Source organism: Pelmatolapia mariae, linkage group LG12, assembly GCF_036321145.2.
Source record: "Pelmatolapia mariae isolate MD_Pm_ZW linkage group LG12, Pm_UMD_F_2, whole genome shotgun sequence".
NCBI classification, from domain to species: domain Eukaryota; kingdom Metazoa; phylum Chordata; class Actinopteri; order Cichliformes; family Cichlidae; genus Pelmatolapia; species Pelmatolapia mariae.
In genome coordinates, this window is record NC_086237.1 from 4,662,047 (window position 1) to 4,688,651 (window position 26,605).

At 42.3% G+C, this 26,605-nt stretch overlaps 1 protein-coding gene across 2 annotated transcripts in view; it reads right to left on the reverse strand.

Moving 5' to 3' along the window:
* The window catches only part of pdzd2 (PDZ domain containing 2), an 80,131-nt gene that overhangs the window by 14,177 nt on the left and 39,349 nt on the right, over positions 1 to 26,605 (reverse strand). For both annotated transcript variants that reach the window (XM_063489221.1, XM_063489220.1), the window contains 8 exons: positions 23,789 to 23,903; positions 23,609 to 23,682; positions 20,418 to 20,640; positions 19,944 to 20,061; positions 19,659 to 19,791; positions 18,620 to 18,707; positions 17,186 to 17,289; positions 3,183 to 3,345 (listed from right to left, as the gene is read on the reverse strand). In XM_063489221.1, the coding sequence (XP_063345291.1) occupies positions 3,183 to 3,345; positions 17,186 to 17,289; positions 18,620 to 18,707; positions 19,659 to 19,791; positions 19,944 to 20,061; positions 20,418 to 20,640; positions 23,609 to 23,682; positions 23,789 to 23,903 (1,018 nt within the window). The remainder of the gene's footprint in view (positions 1 to 3,182; positions 3,346 to 17,185; positions 17,290 to 18,619; positions 18,708 to 19,658; positions 19,792 to 19,943; positions 20,062 to 20,417; positions 20,641 to 23,608; positions 23,683 to 23,788; positions 23,904 to 26,605) is intronic.

Genomic DNA, 26,605 nt, shown 5'->3' on the forward strand with positions numbered 1-26,605 from the left:
CGTGGCTGCACCCCTCAACAGTAAAGTTTAACGATTATTCACAATTTTGCTAAATAAAAGGATCTGGCTCGCATCAGTCACATGATGACCTTTAACCAATGCTCACCCTTGAAAGCAGAGTGCACTGGTTACGTGCTGGGAACCAGTTTGCAAAGAGCATGCACATTTTCTGCCACCTGGACGGTGCGGAGCTGTAAACAAATTAACTACGAGACACAGAGTGATGCAACAAAAACCAGTAAGCAGGTGTACAGCGTACACTGTAGTCTGTAGCACAGAGGAGTGTAAGCTTATTATGGACACGCTGGTCAGTTGTCTTTTGGCAACTGATGAAATGAGCGTGCTGTGTGTGCAACAGCTCGACAAACATTACCTGTCCTTTTATTACCTGCACAGGTGTGCTGGTCATAGCTGCTAGCTGACTGGCTAAGGCTCTCAGGGATCTGTAGCTCTGTGTCTCAGGGAACATATTTAGTTTTACAGTCAGTTACAGGGCTTTCCCTGACTTTGTGGAGGGCTTATATTTCACTAATATACATATTCACATACAGTCAGGTCCATAAATATTGGGACATCGACACAACATTTTTGGCTCTATACACCACCACAATGGATTCCAAGTGAAACGAGCAAGATGTGCTTTAACTGCAGACTGTCAGCTTTTATTTGAGGGTATTTACGTCCAAATCAGGTGAACGGTGTAGGAATTACAACAGTTTGCAAATGTGCCTCCCACTTGTTAAGGGACCAAAAGTAATGGGACAATTGGCTTCTCAGCTGTTCCATAGCCAGCTGTGTGTTATTCCCTCATTATCCCAATTACAATGAGCAGATAAAAGGTCCAGAATTCATTTCAAGTGTGCTATTTGCATTTGGAACCTGTTGCTGTCAACTGCCAAGATGAGATCCAAAGAGCTGTCACTATCAGTGAAGCAAGGCATCATTAGGCTGAAAAAACAAAACAAACCCATCAGAGAGATTGCAAAAACATCAGGTGTGGCCAAAACAACTGTTTGGAACATTCTCAAAAGGAAGGAATGATCGAGTGAGCTCAGCAACACCAAAAGACCCGGAAACAACTGTGGTGGATGACCGAAGAATCCTTCCCCTGGTGTAGAAAACACCCTTCACAACAGTTGGCCAGAACAAGAACACTCTCCAGGAGGTAGGTGCATGTGTGTCAAAGTCAACAATCAAGAGAAGACTCCACCAGTGTGAATACAGAGGGTTCACCACAAGATGTAAACCGTTGGTGAGCCCCCAAAACAGGAAACCCAGATTAGAGTTTGCCAAATGACATCTGAAAAAGCCTTCACAGTTCTGGAACAACATCCTATGGAAAGATGAGACCAAGATCAACTTGTACGAGAGTGATGGGAAGAGAAGAGTATGGAGAAGGAAAGGAACTGCTCATGAAGCATACCACCTCATCAGTGAAGCATTGTGGTGGAAGTGTCATGGCGTGGGCATGTATGGCTGTCAGTGGATCTGGTTCTCTTGTATTTATTGATTATGTGACTGCTGACAAAAGCAGCACGATGAATTCTGAAGTGTTTCGGGTAATATTATCTGCTCATATTCAGCCAAATGCTTCAGAACTCATTGGACGGCGCTTCACAGTGCAGATGGACAATGACCCAAAGCATACTGCAAAAGCAACCAAAGAGTTTTTGAAGGGAAAGAAGTGGACCGTTTTCCAATGACCAAGTCAATCACCTGACCTGAATCCGATTGAGCATGCATTTCACTTGCTGAAGACAAAACGGAAGGGAAATACCCCAAGAACAAGCAGGAACTGAAGACGGTTGCAGTAGAGGCCTGGCAGAACATCACCAGTGATGAAACCCAGCGTCTGGTGATGTCTATGTGTTCCAGACTTCAGGCTGTAATTGACTGCAAAGGATTTGCAACCAAGTATTAAAAAGTGAAAGTTTGATTTATGGTTCTTATTCTGTCCCATTACTTTTGGTCCCTTAACAAGTGGGAGGCACATATGTAAACTGTTGTAATTCCTACACTGTTCACCTGATTTGGATGTAAATACTCTCAAATAAAAGCTGACAGTCTGCAGTTAAAGCACATCTTGCTCGTTTCATTTGTAATCCATTGTGGTGGTGTATAGAGCCAAAAATGTTAGAATTGTGTCTGTCAATGTCCCAATATCTATGGACCTGACTGTACCTGGAAATCCTACAGGAAAATGGGAACCACGAAGAGGCCGCGAGGAAAGCTGCAACCACCAAATACCGGCAGAGAGTACGGTAAGTTCTAATGAGACAGCTAAATGGAAAAAACAAGATCTGGGAAATTGACACCTACGCCCTGCCGGTCATCAGATACCCCGCTGGGATAATAAGTTGGCCAAAGGAGGAGATAGAAGCCACTGACATCAAGACCAGGAAGCTCCTTACCATGCATGGAGGGTTTCACTCCAAATTCAGCACTCTGTACACTAAACGAAAGGAAGAAGACTCAGGACTAGTGAGTGTCAGCACCACAATCCAGAAGGAGACAACAAACATCCATGAGTACATCAGGAAGGTGGCCACTACTGACCATGCACTCAGTGAATACCTCAGGCAGCAGAAACTCCAGAAAGGAGAGGAGCAAGAGTAGGAACCATCATGGCAGACAAGCCCCGTATGGTAGGTACCATCGACAGATAGAAGAAGTGTCTGACATCCAGAAATCCAACCAGTGGCTGAACAACGCTGGACTTAAAGACATCACTGAGGTACTAATCGTGGCAGCACAGGAACAAGCTCAAGATCCATACAAGATCCACAGAGGGGTCTATCACACCAGGCAAGGCCCCAGGTGAAGGCTGTGTAATGATGCCGCTGATACAATCCAGCACATTTTTATGTTTGTTGCAGATTAAATGGAGTTAGAAGGTAGGATCCCATTGTTCCTGTTTAGTTCCTAGTGGATATTATCATTTTATTATTAGCATTAGCTTCTAGCCACTGTATTAATGACAACAGCCACAGGTAATGTGATCACTGGTAACTCCTAATAGTTATGTTAACCTTTTAATACTTCAGTCGTGTTGTTTAGAGGTCAGTAAAGCTCTCATTTCATCAACTCCAGTTCACATGTCAACTGGTGGAAGCATACTTTAAAGTTAAATCTCTGAAATATTCCTAAAACGTCTTCCTGGGATTTAAACAGTAACATTTTACCATGTGGTTTTGATGAGCAGTCATCCTTGGAGGTAATGCAGCTCTGCTGGTGGAGGACATCGTCACTATCTGAGCCCATCAACATGGATTCAGATGTGAATGAGTGGCTGGAAAGTTCCTGCGGGAAGTACTGAGACAACTCTGCCTCTGAACTCAGGGAGCCCTGTTTAAGAAACAACCAAATTGGACAAAAGTTGAAATGAAAGGAAGTTTAAAACTACTAAAATACATTTAACTCATTAACTGGGATGAAAGGGTGTATACTATAACTGCAAGATTTACTTTGTTACACTGATTAGCTGTTTATTTAAAACCCCAAGAAAGTTGATGAAACAAGAACCAACTACGGAAGGCCAGGAGTGACCAAATGAATTGATTAAATACACCATTAATTAATAAAAAGTGTAGCATCCAGTCGAACTGAGAAGGTCAGAACTGATGGTTGTTGAATGACTTTTATTATTCCTTGCCGTGTATCAGACAACGAACCAACGTAAGAGCTAGACAAACAAATAAACAATTACCATGTTATTCATGTAACAATATTTTAACCGCTCATTACGTTGGTCTAACTGTTTTCTATTAAACTATACAATACATATTATGTATTTCAGATTGCTCAAATTAAATCATGTACATTACAAACCTTGTTCCCCTGTCGACTGTAGCTAGAACCATTCGTTTTTGTACAATTTAACCATGTTTTTCTCTCCCTTTTCTCCGTTAGCAGTAGTTTACCGTTTTCTTGTGTCCTTTTTTTACATCAAGCTAGTTTCCGTTACAACATTCACTTCCAGTCACAAAGGAAGTTACCAAAATAAAAGCACAAATGTCATATTATGTGTATATGAGCTAGCCTTACATATCCGTCGTTACACTCCCACCAAATTATTTGCAGTTACAAACAAAATAAAACACAAATAATTTCTAAACAGGTAACTTAACAATAATAATATCTTTGTATATGCAACAACTAATATTTAATTGCATTTTAACTTCTTAGTGCATCTTGCTTTCCACAACTTTCTAACAGTAGAACCAACTTATGAACTGGGCGTTCTACTGTAGACATCTTATGTAAACGTTCACCCTTTTTACTAAGGTTTCTGTCTGCAAAGGTTATTTTGACCTTTCTCACAAGTCCATCTTCATCTGTTATGATGTCCACAACTCTACCAAGTCTCCATTGAGATCGTGGCAGTATTTCTTCCTTGTCCATCACTATGTCAACTACTTGCATATTCCTTTTAGCAGCATGCCATCTCTGCCGAACCCTGATGTTGTGAAGATATTCTTTCCATCTGCTCCAAAATTGCTCTGTTAGGTACCTGACGCCATTGCTTCCAAGCATACAGATCCTCTTTAACAAACTGTCCTGGAGAAGGCAAAGCTGTTGTGGTTTTCATAGTTAGGAGATGATTTGGAGTTATTGGTTTCAAACTGTTTGGATCATTGTCTGTTGTCAATGGACGGCTGTTTACTATTGCAGCTGCTTCATAGAGAAAGGTTCTGAGCGATGAATCGGTGAGTTGTCTCTTTGCGAGAGCAAGTGTGGCGTTGAGGACGTTTCTCACAGTCCGAATTTGTCGTTCCCATACTCCACCCACGTGACTAGCATGGGGTGTGTAAACACAAAATCACATTGTTTTTCAGATAGAAAGGTTGTCAGTTTTTCAGTGTCTATTTCATTCAGTGCTGCACACAGTTCATTTTTGGCACCTACAAAGCTAGTACCTTGATCACATTTTATTCGTCTGACAGAGCCTCTCAGAGCTATAAAGCACCTTAGTCCATTAATGAAAGCGTCCGTAGTCAGGTCTTCTAACATTTCTACGTGTACTGCTCGTAAATAGAAACTAGTGAAAAGGAGAGCGTACCTTTTGTTTTCTTTTCTTGCTTGTTTGGTTAGGAATGGGCCAAAAACATCCATGCCACAGTATGTGAAAGGCGGAGAGTGTTCGACTCTTTCTGTGGGGAGATCTTTCATTTTTTGTCCTTCCACAGCTCTCCTTTGTCTCCGACATGTCACACACTGACGGATGTAGTCTGATACTGTTTGACTTAGCTTGGGAATCCAACAACTGCTGGACCGTATTTCGTCCATTGTGAAGCTCTTTCCTTGATGATTTATTCTTTCATGACAGTGAGCGATTATGAGTTTTGTAATATGATGGTCTTTTGGAATGACAGTTTGTTTGAATGTGTTTGGAAGTGATGAGTGTTGTAGCCTTCCTCCCACCTTGAGCACATTGTCTTGCAACTTTTTCAGGTTGTGCAGATCTTCTTTCCAGCACTGCCATTGCGGGTTGAGATGTTCAGGGAGTGGATCATCCCAGTCTGTACCTTGGCGGCACATTTCCTGTAGGATTCTTTTGCCGTTGAGAACATACGGAGCAATGAAACCCAAGGGGTCAAATATTGCTGCGACTGTGGACAAGATGCTGCGTCTGGTTGGGGGTTGGTCCTTTACAGCTATGTTGAATGTAAAACAATCCTTTTCTATGTTCCAATAAATACCGAGTGCTCTTTCTGTTTGTGATTCACTGAATGTCAAGTCCTTTGTTTTTGTGTCTGTTGCATGTTCTGAAGCAGGAATGCTTTTGAGTGCAACACTGTTGTTAGACACAAACGTATGTAACCTTAGTCCACCCTTCGCACATAGCTCACATGCTTCTCTTGTGAGTAGTACAGCGTCTTTCACTGTCTCAACGCTTGTTACCCCATCATCGACGTGGAAGTCTCTGGTTATAAACTGTGCCGCTACGGGGTACTTGGAGCTGTTCTCTTTGGCTAAACGTTTAAATCCCTAATTTGCACAACCAGGCGACGAAACAGCGCCAAAGAGATGTACAGTCATTCGATAAGCTTGAGGTGGTTTGCTCATGTCTCCTCCCTTCCACCATAAAAAGCGTAAGTAGTCGCGATCGTTTGTATTGACTTTGAATTGGTGGAACATTTTTTCAATGTCACACATTAGCGCTACCTGATGTTGTCGGAAGCGGCCAAGCACGCCAGTCAAGTTATTTATCATGTCAGGGCCATTTAGTAAATGGTCATTAAGACAGGTACCTTTGTGTTTGGCTGAACAATCAAACACCACACGCAGCCGTTCTGGTTTCTTTGGGCGATAGATTGTGGTGCGGTATGTACCATGTCTCACCTTCAGGTCCACTATCATCAGTCTCTTTGGCATCACTCCTTTGTATAATGTCATTCATATATGTGACATAGTCCCTTTTGTATTTTTCATCGCGCATTAGTTTACATTTGAGCTGATTGAGTCTGCCCTCGGCGAGTTGTCTGTTATCTGGCATTTGTAGCCTTTCTTTAAATGGCAATGGCATTTCATAATGTCCCTTTTCTGTTTGTGTTATGCCTTGTTCAAGTTTCTCAAGAAACCTAAGGTCGTCTTGAGACACCACCGTTTCGTTTATTTTGTTTTCTTTAAAGTCCTTTTCTAGTGCACGTATTGCATCTGCGGGAGTACATGGAGGCATTTCTTTAACAGTTATTCTGTGACTCCTTGTTGTCTCTAATGCATTGCATGGCACTGAGTTGCCAACTATGCTCCATCCTAAATCAGTTTGAATGGCATATGGCTCATTGTCTTTGCCTAAGAGTACTTGTCTGGGTGCCAGAGCTTGGGGACAAGTAAAACCAATCAGAAGACTCACTTCACAACTGAGGAGCGGTGGGACCTCATCTACAATGGACGACAGATGACTCCACAGTTTTGCTGTGTCACATGTTGGTATGTGTTCTCTGTTTGCAGGTATGTAGTCTTTTGTGTAGGCAGTTGGGAGCCTTAGCACTGTTGCTGAATTGTAACCTTTCACTAGAAGATCACACACCTTTCTGCTGCTTACTACTGCGTTATTGCCCATCATTGTGGTTAGTCTGAGTTTTACAGGGCACACATTTGCTTGCAGTTTCCGTGTTACATCCTGATCTATAAAAACAGTGTCACTCTGTGTGTCTAGTAGCGCATAGACTAGTTTTTCCCTTTGTGGATTAGCAGCTGTTGAGACCCATACTGGGACTATCATGGAGGTACTGACTGTGTGTTCTGCTCTAGTGACATTTAACGCCATGGCTGTTGCACTTTCAGGTGAGTTCCCTTATGTTGTGTTGTCTATACTACTTGATCTTGCTTTTCTCTTTGCAGACTAATGCTGTAGTTCTCATCGTGAAGACAGGTTAGGTGTCTCTTAGGGCAGGTTTCACAAGTGAGGCGACGTTTGCAGTCCTTAGCACTGTGAGCTTGCTTTAGACAATCATAACAATGTTTATTATCCTTTACATGTTTGTTTTTCATTTCCAGGGTCATTTGCAGAAAGTTTGAGCACTTTATAAGTGGATGCGACTCTTGGCACAGTGTGCATGAAGAACTGTTGTATATTTTAGTCTTTGCATCTCGTTCAGTTGTGTTAATGTTGAATACACTTGCCTTGTTTCTTTTGACTTCTCTTGTGTTTCTTTTGTCATCACTTGTTTCCGTGGAGCGAAGTGCATGTATGGAAGTGACTGGGTTGCATGCTACTTTTGCTTCAAGTGAGAGAAAGGAGGCAAATTCACTGAAGCTGGGAAACTCACCACCGTCCATGAGTATCTTTGTTACATGCCTGTTCCATCTTGTGTTTATCCAGTCTGGCAGTTTATGCAACAGTTTCTGATTTTCTTCACAGTCATTGAGTATTTGCAGTCCTTTCACATGAGGCATGGCAAGCATGCATGCATTCACAAAATCAGCAAAGTTCCTTAGCCCATCAGCATCTCTCGACTGTATTTTAGGCCAACTAGATAACTTGTGTCTAAATGCCCTTTGTAGCACGAATGGCTGGCCGTACCTTTGGTTTAACTTTTCCCAGGCGTCGTTATACGGTTCTTCATCATTTCTGAAATACAGTCCCTTCAAGGCAATTGCGAGCTGAGCCAGTTACATACCTTTTTAGATAGTACAGTTTATCTGCTGCTGACATGCCAGTTTGTTCAATAAGTGACATGAAAGTGGATTTCCATTCAATAAATTTTATTGGTTCACCACTAAACATTGGCGTGGGGAGTCTATTTATTCTTATGCTGTCCTGTACCACCTGTGCAAGCTGGCTGATACTAGGAAGGGCTGTTGGCGCCGGTATGGTGTATGATGGTGCAGTGTGTTTGAGTGTGTGCTCTGGGTTTACCTTTTCCATCTTAACTGAACATGCATCATCAAGTTGTGATAACTCTCTGTTGTAGGCGTCCAACCTGGCGCGAGTGGCTTCCACCTCCCTTTGAGCTTTCAGGCGTTCCAATTCTGATGTTTGAACTGCCATTTGTTTCTTATGCTCCTCTTCTAGAGCCTTTATCTTTTCTTTCTGTCTTTGTTCCTCTTGTACAATCTTGTACTCCGCTTCCTTTGCTGCTAGTTCTGCTGCTGCATCTGCTCGTTTTGAAGCAAGATGTGAGGCTGAAGACAGTTGGCTACGTTTCGATGCTGCAGTTGAACCATAGATGGATTGGGCATAATCATGTTCTAATAGTCTGCGTAGACGTTTTCTTTCATATTCTGCATCAAAATCTCCATCTACACCGCTTATTCTTTCCAGGATGACTTTTACAATGTCATGAGTAACTGCTTCACATGCATTGGTTTTTCTTCGTATGTCTGATGAAGGTGCAATGTGACTTCTCATTTCAGTGTACAACTTTAGCAGTTCATCTTTTCTTTGCTCTACATCATCTGCAAGATCTGCCATTTCTTTCTCTGAAATGTCCAACTTTAATCTTTCTCGTTTCTCGCACTCGTATTTTCCATTGTTCATAAAGAGTTAATAGTCTTTTTTCTTTTTTACTTATCTCTTCCCTCTGATAAGTTAGCATTTTTTCCGTTGGCACCTTGACTCTTTCTGAACGCCTTGGTATCGCTGAGTCACTTTGAGCTTTATCTTGCAGCTCATTTAATATTTGTTCTTTGTTCGCGAACTGTTCATTAATGTCCGTTTGATTTTCTTCTTCTGAATCCTCCATTTCAACTTTGTTTTCCTTATGCCTTTGACCGTTTTATTTTCTGACCTGCTTCTGCCATCTGCCGGACATTGTGGGAATTGCCGTTAAACCTTGAGCCCTCACGGTGTAGCAAAATGGCGGCGGTCAAGCTCTTACTGTAGCATCCAGTCGAACTGAGAAGGCCAGAACTGATGGTTGTTGAATGACTTTTATTATTCCTTGCCGTGTATCAGACAACGAACCAACGTAAGAGCTAGACAAACAAATAAACAATTACCATGTTATTCATGTAACACTATTTTAACCGCTCATTACGTTGGTCTAACTGTTTTCTATTAAACTATACAATACATATTATGTATTTCAGATTGCTCAAATTAAATCATGTACATTACAAACCTTGTTCCCCTGTCGACTGTAGCTAGAACCATTCGTTTTTGTACAATTTAACCATGTTTTTCTCTCCCTTTTCTCTGTTAGCAGTAGTTTACCGTTTTCTTGTGTCCTTTTTTTACATCAAGCTAGTTTCCGTTACAACATTCACTTCCGGTCACCAGTGTTGGGGAGTAACGGAATACATGTACCGCCGTTACGTATTTAGAATACAAAATATGAGTAACTGTATTCCGTTACAGTTACCGTTTAAAAAGGTGGTATTTAGAATACAGTTACTTTGTTGAAATAAATGGATTACACGGCGGTACTTTCCTGTTTCATATTGTCGCGGATCAGGACTGTTTGGGTTTGTTTGACAGCTACGCTCTGTAGTTCCAGGCGGCAGCGTTACGGTTGCCATGGTTACAGGGTGACGCTCTCTCTCTCTCTGCGTGTTTCCTGGGTGAGATAGCGCTTTTTTGTTGTTGTGCTAAGCTAAAAGGCAGAATGCTACAGGCATGGCCCTAAAGAATGTAGCCTCATGGGCAGTGTAGTCCGTGCTGCAGCGAGAATGGACTACCATACACGTTATGTGTCTGTGAGCGAGGGAGGGAGAGAAAGGAAAAGTCCGAGCTGTCACGGAGCAAAAACGGGAGCTGGAAGCATGTAAATATAATAATAACCACTGCAGCCAAGAAGAGTGCCTGACGAGCCCATTTGTAAGTAAGCTATTAAGACTCAACTGTACACTGTGTTCGTGTTTTCCTCCAGAAAAAATAAGTTCCGTTGGAGCAGCCTTTCAACGCCTCTCTCTGTCTCTCGCTAGCAAAGTTGACCCAGACAACAAAGTAAAGCTAGTTTTCAGCTACGAGCCCGACACGGAACCCACCGTATTAGCCAGATGTCCCTTTACTACGGTTCGGAGCCGCGGACCTTCAGTAACAGTAATAAATCACAGCAATAGTACATTCACGTAGTTGTAAATAGTATGATAATATATTAAGTAATCCAAAGTATTCAGAATACGTTACCCTCATTGAGTAACGTAACGGAATACGTTACAGAATACATTTTGGGGCATGTATTCGGTATTCTGTAATGGAATACATTTTAAAAGTAACCTTCCCAACACTGCCGGTCACACAGGAAGTTACCAAAATAAAAGCACAAACGTCATATTATGTGTATATGAGCTAGCCTTACATATCTGCCGTTACAAAAAGAGTCATTAATTAATTAAACTTGGAACTAAATAAATATATAAATAATTAAATGCCCATTCATTTTATGTAAAACATTTAAAAAAAATATTTAAAGTTTTAATTAATTATTGACTGATGTATTTATTTAATTCATTTTGGCGCTCCAAATGGGGCGGGGCCTGGCGCTGTGTTCATGAATTCATTTTATATGTCAGCCTCACCCATCAAACGCAGGGGGCGGGGTTAACGCTGCCACTGCAGCTTGTCTAACATCTGATTGGCTACTGTGCAAAGTAAGTCAAGACAAGATCCTAGATAATCAATTGCTGTGAACTGTGGTAGTGTAGAGTTGAGGCAGCCAGGTATCCCAGAATGCATTTCAAATCACAGGCAGCAATGGTGGTGGTGCTCTAAAGTGTAGGTAAAGTTTTAAAATACCCTGTTTTTCTGTCATAATGTCCACCATGTTTCTGTCGCTAGCTCCGCTAACAGTCAGCTGACAGAGTGTAGCGACGTCCTGGTGTTCCAGGTTAAATGTTTTTTACATTAACGGTTAGATTTGTTTACATATTCCTCTCTCCTGTTACTAATTCTCATTTTCAGTGTGTCATCATGCAGTTTAACAAGAATTAAAGACCTCAGCAACAAAGCTCTCCATCCTCTCCAGCTCCTACAAATGCATACACGCATTTATATTATCTTCAGACAACAATGAAATTGTTTTAATTAAAATCCCGCCTGGCGTCGTGTCTCTGTGTTTCTATAAATAACAAGCCAACATTTTCCTCACGACACCAGCGATCAGCTGGACAGAGCCTCAGTTTATCTGCAGACATCCTGCTCACCTGTCAGCTGTTTAACACCTGCTACTCATTCAGTGAACATGCCCATGTTACCTGGTGATAGTCACAGTTTAACGTGGGCTTGATATAATATGTCAGCTCAATATTGTGCACAAGATAAGTAAATGTAGTTTGTTTCCTCAGTGCAGAGCTGCTGGAGCTTGTTTCCCTCAGAGTGACTGACCTGGGTTAAAGATGACAAACAGGATTTAAACAGAGAGCGATGGACACTGAGAAAACTACACAGCACACCCACTTAATCAGAGGCTGATATCTGGTCACACAGCTTTAAAAGCTCCTGACTGTTAGCACTTTGGTTAAACACTGGACTTTATTCACTCAGGTTCTGTCGGATCACGTTTACGTCACTGTTTTATTTACAAATCGGTTTGGCTCAGATTAAAGTTAAGTTTCATAGCTGTATAGTTTTACTGAAGCTCAGGGTCTCACTGGATGGTAAAATGGTAAATGAACTGATTCCTATATGGAGCTTTTCTTCTCTCACAGAGCACTTTGTACAACATTCACACAGGCACTTTATTCTATGATTTGAAGTGCTTACTAACATTCACACACATTCATACTCACATGGATGCACTGGAGATTAATATCTTGCCCAAGAATATTTGGCATACAGACTGGGGGGAGCCAGGGATCGAACCACCAACCTTCCAATCAGGATATGATCTGCTCGACCTTCGGAGCTACAGGCACCCCAATCCCACCCTAACTGCAGCACATGTTGGACTGAACCATTCGCTTTTATGATCTGGTGTTCATATGTATTGGATTTTTTTTAAACCGTGAATTTTGAATTCAAACTAACATTACAATTCTTTTTTATACAGTGAGGAAAGAGAAGGAGCGTTTCCACCGAATAGAGCAGCTTCTGAACCAGCATGCTGTGGATACTGGGAAATTGTCCTTCGGAAACAGGCTCCATCGTGACAAACCGAACAGATTAAACCAGATTAAATCACTACATTCTCAGCTAAAAAATATATTAACAGTGTATTTGGTGACAAACAGAGTTTTAAAGTATAGTTCAGTTAGTTGTAGGTGCTGAGAAACGCCCACTAAAACAATGACCACCAGGCAAAAGCTATTTGACCCAATCAGAGCTGACCCCGCCCCCTGAGTTTGATGGGTGACACTGACAGATAATCATAAACACAGCCACAAGGGCCAGGAGTGCCAAAATGAATCAAATACATAATTAAATAGTTAATTAAAAGTATGATTATCTGTCAGTCTCAGGGAGTTAACTACTCCCTCAGTTTTCAGCCGATTTTCACCATTCAAACTTTATAGTGTTCTGCTCTTTCTGCTGAAGCGTGCTTTATTTTTTGGTGCTCATAACCTTTATATTTTTTGAGATATTAAGCTTTTTATGCAATTTTTTGGCCCATTTTGCTGAATGGGACCACATTATCAGTGTGATCACCAGTTAAGCTTTCCAGGCTGAGCCATGTTTTAGCTCAGTAAGATGAGCAGTTGTTCTCAGAGCAGGAGGCCCGGGTTCGAATCCCGCTTATGGCAAAAAAAATTTCAGTAAACATTTCAACTTTTTTAACTCTTTTCAACACATATTTCAGCTTCTTTACCTCTTTTCAGCTGAAAGTTCAACAAGTTCCCCTCTTTTCAGCATAAAGTTCAGCTTTTTCCACCTCTTTTCAAAACAAATCTCAGCCTCTTCAACTTTTATAAACCCTTTTCAACACAAATTTCCATGTCTTCACCCCTTTTCAGCAGAATTTTCAGTATCTTCATCTCTTTTTAGCACAAATTTCAGCTTCTTCACCCCTTTTCAGCAGAATTTTCAGTTTCTGCTGCTATCCCACCTACTTTTTGATCTACACGACGTTTTGTAACACCAAAAAAATGGTGGTTTTCGCCTCTCACCGCAATCTAATTCTGACCGCCCCTTTTGCCAGTGGCACAATTGGTAATGAAACGGTTTTGCAGCCCAAACGTCGTGGGTTCGATTCCTTTTTTTTTTCACTACAAATTAATACACTATGACAGACCAGTGATCTTTAGTGCTAATTTATTACAATTCTGCAAAGTTTTATGATTTTAGCCTCTTTTCTAATGTGGACCTCAGCTTCATGTTAATGCTCCATGCCAGAAATACATACAAGTACACAGCCTGATGAAGCAGACAGAAGCAGTTCCTCTAATTGGTGGACTGAAATTGAGCAGAACCAGGTTGTTTTGCCTCTTTTCAGCAGAAAGTTCAGTGTTTTCACCTCTTATCACCACAAATCTCAGGCTCTTCTGCTCTTTTCATCAGGCTTTTCAGATTCTTCACCTCCTTTCAGCAAGTTCAACAAGTTCTCTTTTCAGCAGAAAGTTCAGCTTTTTCACCTGTTTTCAGCACAAATTTAAGTGCTGAAATTTGTGCTTATAGATGGCAAACAACTGTCTGCCATCTATAATCCAGTTTTGAGTTCCCTCCCCAGACGCCTTAATGCCTACTCACATCCTGGGCCATCTGACCTCAGGAATTCACATGACAAGGTGGGGCCAGGTTTCACAATGAGCTCACCCGAAACCCTGGCTGATTAGGTCCCACACCCGCTTTCACACCTTGGCTCATGTGATTAGAGGATCACCAGGGGGTCCTTTGTCCCTCTTTGGGGGGATACTCCCACTGGGTTTAAATCTGGGACTCTCGGCCATTTGACCTTAGAACTGAAGAAGCTTCTCGGATGAGACAGTTGGTGTCGTAAACCACGCTCACAGTGGACATAGATGGCCTCTTTCACTCCTCTTTCAAACCATCTGTCCTCTCTGTCCAAAATGTGAACATTGGCATCCTCGAAAGAGTGACCTTTATCCTTAAGATGCAGATGGACTGCTGAGTCTTGTCCTGTGGAGGTGGCTCTTCTATGTTGTGCCATGCGCTTGTGAAGTGGCTGTTTGGTCTCTCCAATGTAGAGGTCTGGGCATTCCTCGCTGCACTGTACAGCATACACCACGTTGTTAAGTCTGTGTTTTGGGGTTTTGTCTTTCGGGTGAACCAGTTTCTGTCTGAAACTGCCCACACACACGGACCAGTACCTCCTCTTTGACTCCCATCACCCTCTGGAACACAAACTTGGAGTAATCAGGACCCTACACCACCGGGCAGAACATGTTCCCTCTAAGCCTGAGGGAAAAAAGAAGGAACACACACACGTAAAGGAAGCACTCAAAACATGCGGTTATCCTAACTGGGCATTCATAAAGTCAGCAAAGATGCACAGAAAAGAAGATCAGACACCAGCGAGGGAGGATAAGAAAGACAGACGCAACAACGTTGTCATCCCCTATGTAGCCGGTGTATCAGAGAAGCTCAGGAGAGTTTTCTCCAAGCATGACATCCCAGTGTACTTCAGACCCAGCAACACACTCAGACAGAAACTGGTTCACCCGAAAGACAATATTTAGTTTTGTTGATGCATTGACAGTTGGTGTCGTGGTTTACGACACCAACTGTCTGCCATCTATAATCCAGTTTTGAGTTCCCTCCCCAGACGCCTTAATGCCCACTCACATCCTGGGCCATCTGACCTCAGGAATTCACATGACAAGGTGGGGCCAGGTTTCACAATGAGCTCACCCGAAACCCTGGCTGATTAGGTCCCACACCCGCTTTCACACCTTGGCTCATGTGATTAGAGGATCACCAGGGGGTCCTTTGTCCCTCTTTGGGGGGATACTCCCACTGGGTTTAAATCTGGGACTCTCGGCCATTTGACCTTAGAACTGAAGAAGCTTCTCGGATGAGAGGTGAAACGTCTTCAAGCAACTTAAAGAAGTCCAGACGCTTTTCTTTGCAAACTCCTTTGACTACGATGACCTGGATGACTGAGAACCTTCACAGACAACTATTACTTTTGATAGAACTTCAGCTTCTGAAGCTTTTTTGAGCTGACTGTTTTGCTTGTCGAGGATTTTATTTGCAGTATGTTAAAAAGTGGAGCTTATGCACCTCTTTTCAGCACAAAATTCAGCCTCATCTGCTCTATTCAGCAGAATTTTCATCTTCTTCACCTCTTTTCAGCACACATTTAAGTTTCTTCACCTATTTTCACCACAAACCTCTGCTTATTCACCTCTTTTCAGCACAATTCAGCTTCTTCTGCACAGAACACATTTTTTCTCTCATCATATCTCTGTTTGTGACCAGAACTGGCTTGGCCCAGTGGGATGAGCAACCGCAATTTTGGAATTTTTTTGTCCCATTGAAATGAATGGACCACATTATCAGTGTGGTCACTGACTTTGCTTGCCAGGGTGAGCTGTGTTTTATCTCAGTGGGATGAGCAGCCGTTCTCAGAGCGGGAGGCCCGGGTTCAAATCCCGCTTATGACAAAAAAAAATTCAGTAAACAGTTCAACTTTTTAACTCTTTTCAACACAAATTTCAGCTTCTTCACCCCTTTTCAGCAGAATTTTCAGTTTTTTCACCGCTTTTCAGCAAAAATTCCAGATTCTTCAGCTGTTTTTAGCAGAATCTTCAGCTTCGTTACCTCTCTTCAGCGCAACGTTCTGCTTCTTTACCCCTTTTCAGCAAGATTTTCAGATTCTTGACCTGTTTTCAGCAGAATTTTCAGTTTCTTCACCTCTTTTCAGCAGAAAGTTCAAAAAATTCACCTCTTTTCAGCAGGATTTTCAGCTTTTTCACCTCTTTTCAGTTACCTAAGAACCAGTTTGGCTTAGTGAGATGAGTAACTACCTTGAGACCAGGAGGCCCGGTTTCGAAACCTGCTTATGGCAACATTTCTTTTCAGCAGACAGTTCAACTTTTTAACCTCTTTTCAGTACAAATTTCAGCTTCTTCACCCCTCTTAAGCAGAATCGTTGGCTTTTCACCTCTTTTTAGCAAAGATTTCTGCTTCTTCACCTGTTTTCAGCAGAATTTTCAGTTTCTTCACCTCCTTTCAGCAGTTTTACTCCTTCAGCTGTTTTCAGCAGATTATTTCTGCTAAATTCTCCTTTAATATAGCATTTTTGCCAACTTATTATGCTTCTTATAAGTAAATCCATTTCTGCAAAGTTATATTTTTGCTACTTTGCTATTTGTCTGCAAAGTTATTACAATTTCAACAACTTTTCAGATACTGACTTCAGCTTCTTCAGCAATTTTCAGCAGTTTTCAGCGGACAGCTTCAGCTGTACAGCATCCACACAGCATTTTCGCAGGAAATGCAAATTTTTCTGGTTCTAGTTGCTTTAACTCTTTTCAGCAGAAAATTCAACTAGTTCACCTCTTTTCAGCAGAAATTTCAGCTCCTTCACCTCTTTTAGGCTAAAAGTTCTGCTTCTTCACCTCTTTTCAGCACAAACTTCAGCTTCTTCAGCTCTTTTCAGCAGATAGTTCTGCTTCTTCAGCTGTTTTCATTGCATTTTCGCAGGAAATGCAACTTTTTCTAGTTACATTTTTATTCCATGCACAGCTGGTGTGGAGCATCTACAGTTTCATTGTACGTGTAAAATAACAATAAAAAGCTATGCTATTCTACTCTATTCTATATGATTTTGTAAGAAGGTTGAAACTGAACCTATCAATGCATCAACAAAACTAAATATATGTCTAAATGAAAACGTACCCTGCTGGCAGGCTCAAGGAACCTCTTCATGGTCCAGCTGAGAACAGGTGAACTGTCTTCCTGCATGTCCTTCACTGCTGGGCTGGTGTTCTTACAGGACACACCTACACATTAAAACCAAGACAGCCAAACCCAGACAAATACCGAATTCAGTGTTACCATCATTTTCACACGCCACACGGAGCAAGTTAGTGACTGTATTTCTAAGGTTTAACCTCAGCTTTATCTGAGTTTAGAGGGAGGACATTAAAGATCATCCAGGCCGTCATGTCTGGATTCATAAATAAATAAAACTGGGTATCAGCTGCATAGCAATGAGAGTGTGGTTTGCTGGATACTTTATGTGTGGATGGGATCTGGGGGGTGCTGGTAACAGGAGGAGGGAAGCTCCTAAGAGGCCTGTAAGACCGTAGGACTGGGGTTTTATACAATCTCACCAATTTTTATAGAAAGAACTCAAAAATCCAAAGAGGTATAGATGCTGGCTCTCCTAATAAGAACAGATTTTCCTCTGAACATTTAACAGTTATCTATAAAACTTCATTTTCTGGACAGCTGCCATTTGAAGACCAACATGTGGACATACATATATATTACATATACATATATACTAGGGGACTAGAGGCTAATGCAGCCAGCTGTCCTTATTGATGTTGTGAATTATGATCTTAACAAATTTCTGCTCATCCTTAGCCATCAGTTTCAAAGTTGTTCCAGTGTCACCTGCTCTGGCCCCTGGAATACTTTGACCATGGTTGCTGGGACTCTAGCTTCACATTTCTAAGAGTAAAATCTTCCCAGTACATTTTGCTCTTTGGCAGGTATTTCACAGATTGGGGAAAATTAACTGGCAGAATCAATTTTCCCCAGAACTGAACAGGTTGGTGGGCACTTCTATTTCTGACTACACTTCTTCCACAGTCACCTGCTGGGGCACAGCTGAGGAGGAAAGTGCAGTTAACCCCTAACACACAAGCCAGCTGCTAGTGGTTTGGCTAACTGCTAAGCTATTAGCTACACTAAGCTAGCAAATCCCTAAGGACACAGTTAGTGAATATTTGCATGTGATTCTGAAGAAATGATGCTTTAATACAGCCCCTGTAAGTTACTATGAAATAAGTTTCAATGAGAAAATTTGCAGTTAATCAAGCTACACAGATTAACCTACAGAAAAACACCACAGTGCAACGTAACAAGAACAGGAAGTGATCTAATACCCTGGTGAGACCAGGACTAAGTGAACACCATCAACCCTGTCTTGTCACAGTACAGTGTTCTACATGGAAACCTTGTTGCAGACCAAAGAAACAGTGCTCTTGCCTACACAGTAGTTAAACTACAATAGTGTAGCAGCGCCATGTGTAAAATGATAGAGCTAACTAGTAAAATAGTTGATACAGTTAATTAAAATGTGAATGCTGGTACAGGTCAGACCTTGGGAATGAAATGAGTGCTTGTTCCTGCTCATTTTGTCCCTGTGAGTGGATCGAGCTATGATGTCATCCATCTCCTGTTCTGATACCTGAGACGAGACAATGAAACACAAAAAGATGTATTTTAGCATCAAGACAAAGACATCCTAAAGCACCAACCCTCAGCAATCTACCAGAAATAAACACAATAATTAGCACATGTGCCGACAATCCCATTTAACAGAATAAGGGGTTTTTGAATGAGGATGCACTACGGGAAGAAGAAAAGCTGGTGGAGGCCGTTTGATGCTTTGGGAAAAGTGGGAGACGTTGGGTCATGCTACTCATGATGTTACTTTGACATGTACCACCTACTTGAGCACTGTTGCAGACCATGTATTATTATTTTCATATTTGCATAGTGACTACTAATACCACTGACAAACAACGGGCCGTGTGGTCAGTTTCATGATGGTTTTCACTTAGGCAGCGGTTGTCCTTCTCTCCTGGATCAGCTGGAGCTTTCTTGGGTTCAGGAAAGGTTTGAGGAGCACAACGAGTTTGAGGTGTTGACGAGGCTCCCACGTGTCAATCCAATCGAGCATCTGTGGGACGTGCTGGACAAACAAACCCCAACTGACACCTTCAGGGGTCTAGTTGAGCCCATGGCCAAACACCTCAGGGCTGTGTGGCAACAAAATGGGGACCAACACAATATTAGGCAGGTCCTTATAATGTGATGTTTGATTGGTGTATATACAGAGCTAAAAAGAAACCTAGGATTGTGTTTTTGGAACATAGACTGTGTTTTTGTCTGGGTGAATGAGACTTGATTTACTTTGAATTCTCAATTAAACTAGAAATTGTTGAGTAGATCCGGGCTATGTGATACATTTTTGGCTCAACAACAACTCCTGAATGTCACTGGAGGAGAGAAACATTCACGAGGATTAAGACAGAGGATGCAGGAGTAACTTCATCCAATAGCTTGAATCAAACCACCAGTTAAGGGGGTTTTACAGAAGGCTGAACTTTCTATTTAAAAGCAGATCAGGTCTTACCTTTGGATTAGGATGCCTGCTTACAATAAGAGTGATGGGTCCAGGCCCACACTCACTGAGGATGGCATAGGCCTCACTGAGAGCAGCGTGACGAAGGCTGACCGAGTCCACCTCCAGTATCTGATCTCCACGACTGGACAGAGGCACAGGTGTCAGCACAACTCTGAACGTTGTCTCCTCAAGATTCACACACATGTCAGTGAGTAGATTATCACAATTACTGAGAAACACTCTCAGTGAAACACGTTTTACTCTTCTGATATTAGTAAAACTACAAATTTTAACCTGAGCCTGCCATCCATCTTGGCCACAGAGCCCAGAGCCAGGCTATGGATGTAGATACCAGGAGCAGCGTTCTCCAGGGTCAGACAGCACACTCCAATTCCAAGGCCCACACCGTGCTCTGAAGGAGGTTAAAGTCGTAGTAAGGAGTAAGTCCCAATGTCAGGGAAAGCCTCTGATTGATGCTCCCACTGATGCAACTGCATGTTGGCTGTATGCATCAGTGAAACTGCAGTGATCATACTGGTACATAAAACAATACTTTGGTACTTTCACACAGCTGTGCTTGCTGCTATCTACAGCTGGCCACGACACACACAGACGCACAGACACACACACACAGACACGCACAGACATGCACACACACACACACACACACAGAGACACACACACAGACACACCATCTCAGTGGTAACAAGACAGAAAATCAACCAGTGCCACCTGAACTGGTTTCTGGGTTCAGTCACACCAGCTTACCTTTATTAAGTGTAACTTCCATGACAATGCAGTCCTTTGGACCTGGACCCGGGCCTCTGCGTCCATCAGCTTCGTTGAACCCTGATGGGACTGGTGTACTTCCACTGGTATGAGAGTTGGGTGAAGTGGAGCGGCTGAGGAGGGTGGGGGTGGGACATGGTGTCAGGGTGGGGCTGCGCAGCCGTGTTCTAATGGTCAGCGTTACAACGCCTTTCTTAAGTTGCTGTTAATGAAGATGAAAATGGAAATAAAAATGTCTTTAGTGACTGTGCTGATTATTTTCTGTTTGCAGACATCAGGACCAGAAATTCAGTCGACAGTCTCGCCCTTCAGCTGTCCTCGTCAGTGTCAATCTCAACATGATGGGGACAAAATATGAAATAACACATGCAAAACTTACAATGCATTTATGTGACATTCGTGACATCCTTAAATTTTAAATCTGGTGTTTTGTGTCATTTAGTGAAAGACAAACAGAGCTGTCAGCAAGCAATGCAAAGGTTTAAACCTACAGCACAGAAACAGGGTGAATACATAAAAGTTTAAGAGATGACTGATATATTAGTCAGCTTTTAGCTTTTGTCAGACACATTTTAGAAAATGCCGACACAACACTGAAAGGTTCACACTGTCTCCTTTAAGGTTTGCACATTTTTGCTTTAACTGTTTAATTGTTTGACAGCTGACTAATAAGCCGTTTAATATCAGGGGAGGCCTGCTCCGTTATTATTTCATGACAAATGCAGCAGACATAATATCGGAAGTTAACAGTGCTGAATTGCATTTTATAGCTTTTCACTATGAATTTGAATACAAAGCTCAACTGGATGCAGCTGCCAGACGGCTGTAGGCTGAAAACGAATCAGAGAACTTTAGGATACTTTAGAAGTGGTCAAATCTCAAATCAATAATCTGATATGCCTCCCCCCTCACCCATGTCTCTCCCTTTGCTGCCGTCCTCCCCCTCTCTCCCTGCGTGCCCATCACTCACCCACCCCCCTCGATGTCCCTTGTCCCCTCCTTTGAGAGTTTTTAAATCATTTTCTGTCCAGTTCTTGTACCTGAGAGACAAATGTTTTGTCAAACTCAGTTTTAACGTTGCCAGCTAAAGTTTATTAGACCAGCGTTAACAGAAGGATGTGCGTGAGTGTGGAACTCATCAGCTGTGCTGGGACGATGTCTTTGGAAATGTAGCGCAGGACTGAGAAAACAAACAAACAAACACAGGTGCATCCTGACAACAGGAGTGCCAAAGAAATGTCAAGACTACAACGTGAATTCCATAAATTTAGGATTTTCCTACTTGATAATCACTTTTGTTGTTTCTGCTGAACAACAATTTCTTTCACAGAGGACAGTGTATGCTCTCACAGTTACACCCAAATAAAAGGTGTAATATTGTGATGTCAGAGTTTTCATGAACGCAGCTCTGTGCTGAAGACAGGCCTGTTCTGACCTGTCAGCTCATTCCATCAACTAGAGAACAGTTACACCCTTTTATAAATTCAACACCATGTCACAAAGTTTGCAAATGTCAAAAATCAACAGTTTTAGTAATACATTATATACTTTTAAAAATGGGATTTTAACAATAATCTAAAAATCAGACAAATCTTTTGTTTGTAACTTTATAAGAGGACAAAAGACATCAATGAAATTCACTACAGACAGGTTTTACAGACAGGCAGAGAGAGGGGCTGCTCCTTATTGTCATTAAGGGACGATGTCATGCAAATGAAGCACAGCAGCCTAACAACATGCACTAAAATAAGAAAAAGCAAAAATCCCTCATTTAAACTTTGTTGTAAAGTTTGGGAAAATGCAGAGGAGGTTTTTTATAATAGTGTTCTTTGTCAATAATTCCTGCACTTTTAACAAATGTGAGCGAGTTAAAGTCACAGCGACAGGGCAGAGGATATTTGGGCCGGGGTTTGGAAGTCACTGTTCATCTGTGAAAACTGAAGAGAGACGGCTCAGCATCTGAACTCAGTGTCTGAAAGTGATTTCACCTGTGTATTAAAAGCAGCTATATTGTGTTACCTCTTTTGTGCACCTCTGAAAATAAAGGTGTCATGGTCCAGGTGAGTGCTGTGTTTTCCAGCGTGCCAGTGAATCCATCACTGGGCAGAGGCCTCCTCTTGTTTGCTGCACCTGTGTGTAATCAGCTGGCAGGCTCTTAAGACCAGCGCTCTCAAACACTCGCCAGGAGTTAAACCTCATTCACAGAAGTTTGGATCCCGCCATCGTTCACCTGCTCTACTCACAGTCGCTGGCCTGCTCGTTGTTTTCCGCGTTACTCACCAGCCTGCCTCCCTGCCCAGTTCTTCACAGTGAGTGAACTTGGACTGGTTTAGCCTCACTCAGACCTTACTCCCCCCCCCCCCGAAGCCTCACCTCCACCTGCAAAATGACTCTGTGAGCGTAGCTCCGTAATCCTCCACCTTACGGCGCCTGTTCTGGAAAATACCCGGTGTCGGGTTCCCTGACTGTTTCCCCCCACCGACTGAAGAGACGTTGTTCCTTTGGAGTCTGCTGCCGCACTTGTAATGCCACCCTTGTTTTCATGTTTTGTGACTGTTGCTGAGGTTGTTGTAGGTGAGATGAGGGCTTCATGGTTCTGCTTTCGTTCACACAGTAATACTCTGGTATCTGGTCATTTTGAAGTTCCTGCCAGTCAGAGTGAGTTAATTTAGTTTCTTAGCACCTGAGTGTGGTGCATTGTGTTTTAGTTTGAGCAAACTCCAGAGATCAGGTTTATTTCCTCTCTCCTATAGTTCACGTTTAGTGTTTTTGCCACGACCTTTTTCCTGTGTGTCACTTTCACATGCCAAAATAAAATGTTGCTTTTCACTAAACCTCCGAGCCTCCGTGTGGTGTCTGCATTTGAGTCCTCTTCTCCGTGTTGGCTGCCCACTTGTGACAAAAGGACTACATCCACATTATATATTTCCTAAACAGTGCAAAATTGTTTGTGAAAGCCCCTGAATTACAGTTGTACACCACGATAACTGTGTACAGAAGCAAATCTACAAAAACTGCAATAGTTGAAGCAGCTTACAGCATAATGTCAGCAGCTGGATACAGACGTCAGTGGCATTGGTGTAATTACTCTCACCGCCATCAGGAGGAGACAACAGTTCAAGTTGAACATTCTTTACATTGTTGATGAAATATAAACGCTGAAAGCCAACCTTGAAGATTTGGATGGCCTGTTGGTGTGTGAGTCCTTGCAGAGACTCTCCGTTCACCTCCAGAATCTCGTCTCCTGTGTGGGGAGGCATAAAATCACCGTTAGTAGGTAATGATCTCTGTCAGGTGCTGTCAAACTTTTCCTTCCAAGTCAGCAACACAGAATGAACAGGAAGTAATACCCTCCTTCAGCCGTCCATCAGCTGCCGCAGCACCGTGGGAGAATATTGTCCTGACAAAGATCCCCATGTGACCACGTGCTGAGTCCTGCCCACCAACAATACTGAACCCAAGGCCCTGTGGGAGTTGGAGTCAGACAGAACAGCAGGAACCAAAGGTTCAGTGTTATCATCACAGCTTTTAGTAGTGACACATGACAGCACACATTTAGATGTATCGCTATGCATAGGTTTCTTTTCTCCTTACATAGATATCAAGGTCGGTAGAAATTCTTACCAGATATATTGAAAGTTGCAGTGAAAACATCATTAACAAAGAAAAGTGTAAATGTAAAATGTTTCAGTTGATAACAATGATGTAACACAGGTCAGAGCTCAGTCTCTGCTACAGTATGACAGTCGACTGCACAATGTGGGTTTACTGCTTTGAAAGGCTTATAGAAGTAAACCCAGTCAGAAGATCCTGCAGCCACATACTGCAAAGGGCCTTTGTGACAAAGCACTGCTTATGGTTTTGGCTGTATGCTAAAGCCTGCCACCTACTGTCCAGCCACCTGCAGACTTCACAACTCCACAAGCGAGTACGGAACAGAAGGGTTGAAAGTGGAGATGAAGTCCACCAAACAGAGAGCAGTAGGCCTGACAGCATTGTTGTATGGGTGTGACTCACTAGATCAGTTTCACCAGCCCTGCCTCATATGAATTGGTACAACAGTGTCTCTAAGGTAAATGTACTTTTGCAAGCCTGCTGCAGTCTAAGATGGTCTGGATATGCATGTGCATGCATGACAAGAGACTATCATTGTCCTCTTGGACTCACACTCCCATGCATCCATGGGAGTGTGAATGTGTGTGACTGTTAGCTAGGAAGCACTGAAAAGCATCGAAGAAAATGCTTGTGTGAATGGGTGAATGTGGCATGTTGTACAATGTGCTCTGGGAGCGTAGAAAAGAGATGTGTAAGAATCAGACAATCCAGCAGCAACCAGAGAACCACAAAGGGCTTAAATATACAGAGGGCCAACGAGGGAAGTTGAAACACATGGGGAACACCGCTGGGAGGGATCAAACCTAACGAGATGGGCAGGAAGCAATACACTAAACACAGGACGTAAGACTTTCAAAGTAAAACAGGACGAACACGGGGAACAGAGACAGAACTAAACATACATGATAGACGCAGGGAGGCACAAACAGTAACAGACTAAATGAACAAGAACTCACAACCAGAAATACAAATGATTAAATCAGGAAGAACGAGGAAACTAAACAACGCTAAATGAGAACATAGGAAACCTAGAAACATGGGTCATAGACCCAGGACCATGACACAGGCTAGAACTGTATTTTTGTGGCCTTTGTTTGTACTTTAGGAGGTTTTTAGTAAAAATAACACATTTTGGCATCAAATTAAAGAACAGCAGATGTAAAATGTAAACGCGAGATCAGAGTTTAAATGTGAAATGAAATTAGAATGTGATCTTTACAGTCGCCATATGCCAGTATCATGTCCTAAATGTTGCCAATACCAACCAAGGCAGCAGAATGTATGTAGTAAAACGACTGTTAATGACAGTCTGGCAGTACACAGTTCCTGGGGTACAAGGTTTCTGTCAGTTTTCAACCAATAAATGATGAACCTTCAAGACCTTGGTGGATGTCAGGCAAATTTGAAAAGATTGTTATCATGAGAAGTAAAGAAATGGACTGGCACTTACAGTTTCTAGTGTTTCTGAAAGCTGATCAGCTTTCAAAATGCTGAAACCATCTAATTACTCACAGACGTTCTCCAGCTGCACTTAAAAACTCACTTTTAAAGTGAATATTATATCCCATACAAATGTTGCCTCTTAGGATCAACAGAAAAACACTCTCAGAGATTGAGGGATATCTTCCTAAGTTTATATGGCATGGGAAGAAACCTAGACAAAAGATACAGATTTTATAACTGCCTACAGATGAGGGGGGGCAGGCACTTCCTAACCTTCAATTGTTATGAAACGGCTGTGTCCAGGCAGGAAAAAGACCCAAAGTGCAGACTCCGGAAACAGACGTGAACTCAAAAAACAGCTTTAATGCTGAACTCAAAGTAACAAACTTCCAAAAAACAAACAATAAACGCAGGCAGGCAGACAGAACACACAGCATAGTAAACTGTAGATTGCGACACGGACACAGAGAAACACAGGGCTTAAATACACAGAGGGAGCAATCAGGGAATGGGAAACAGGAGGGAAACACAGCTGGGGCAACTCAGGCCTAACGAGACAAAGGAAGCAGAACCAGACACATTAACATGAGACACGGACTTTCAAAGTAAAACAGGAAACATAACACAGAGACGCGGACTTGACAAGGGGATACAGCTGACAGGGGAGACAGAGCAACTAGAGAACACAGAGACATAACCATAAGACAGAACTCTAACAAAGAAACCAAAGACTAGAAATAATAAATAATATCAAAATCAATTTCAATATCAAGTTCAATAATATAATAAACTCAAAACTCTGGCTCAACGACACAGGCACCCTAACGTCAATATTATTACTGGGCTTGCCACGCACCAATAATCTCAGGGTGGTTACAATCCTTTCTACACCAAGGCGAGCCACCGGTAGATACTTGGTGCTGTGACCCTCTTTCGCCTCTTAGTCTTTTATCTATTGATCTGGCTGAACTTCCTCTTGGTGTCAGAAATAATTTTATTTTGATGCCTACACTTAAGGTTTGGCATAATATTGCTGCCCACGTCAGAAGAAGAGGTTTTTCTAGTGCACTGCAGCCTCTAATTAGGCATAAAGCTTTCCTTCCAGGTGT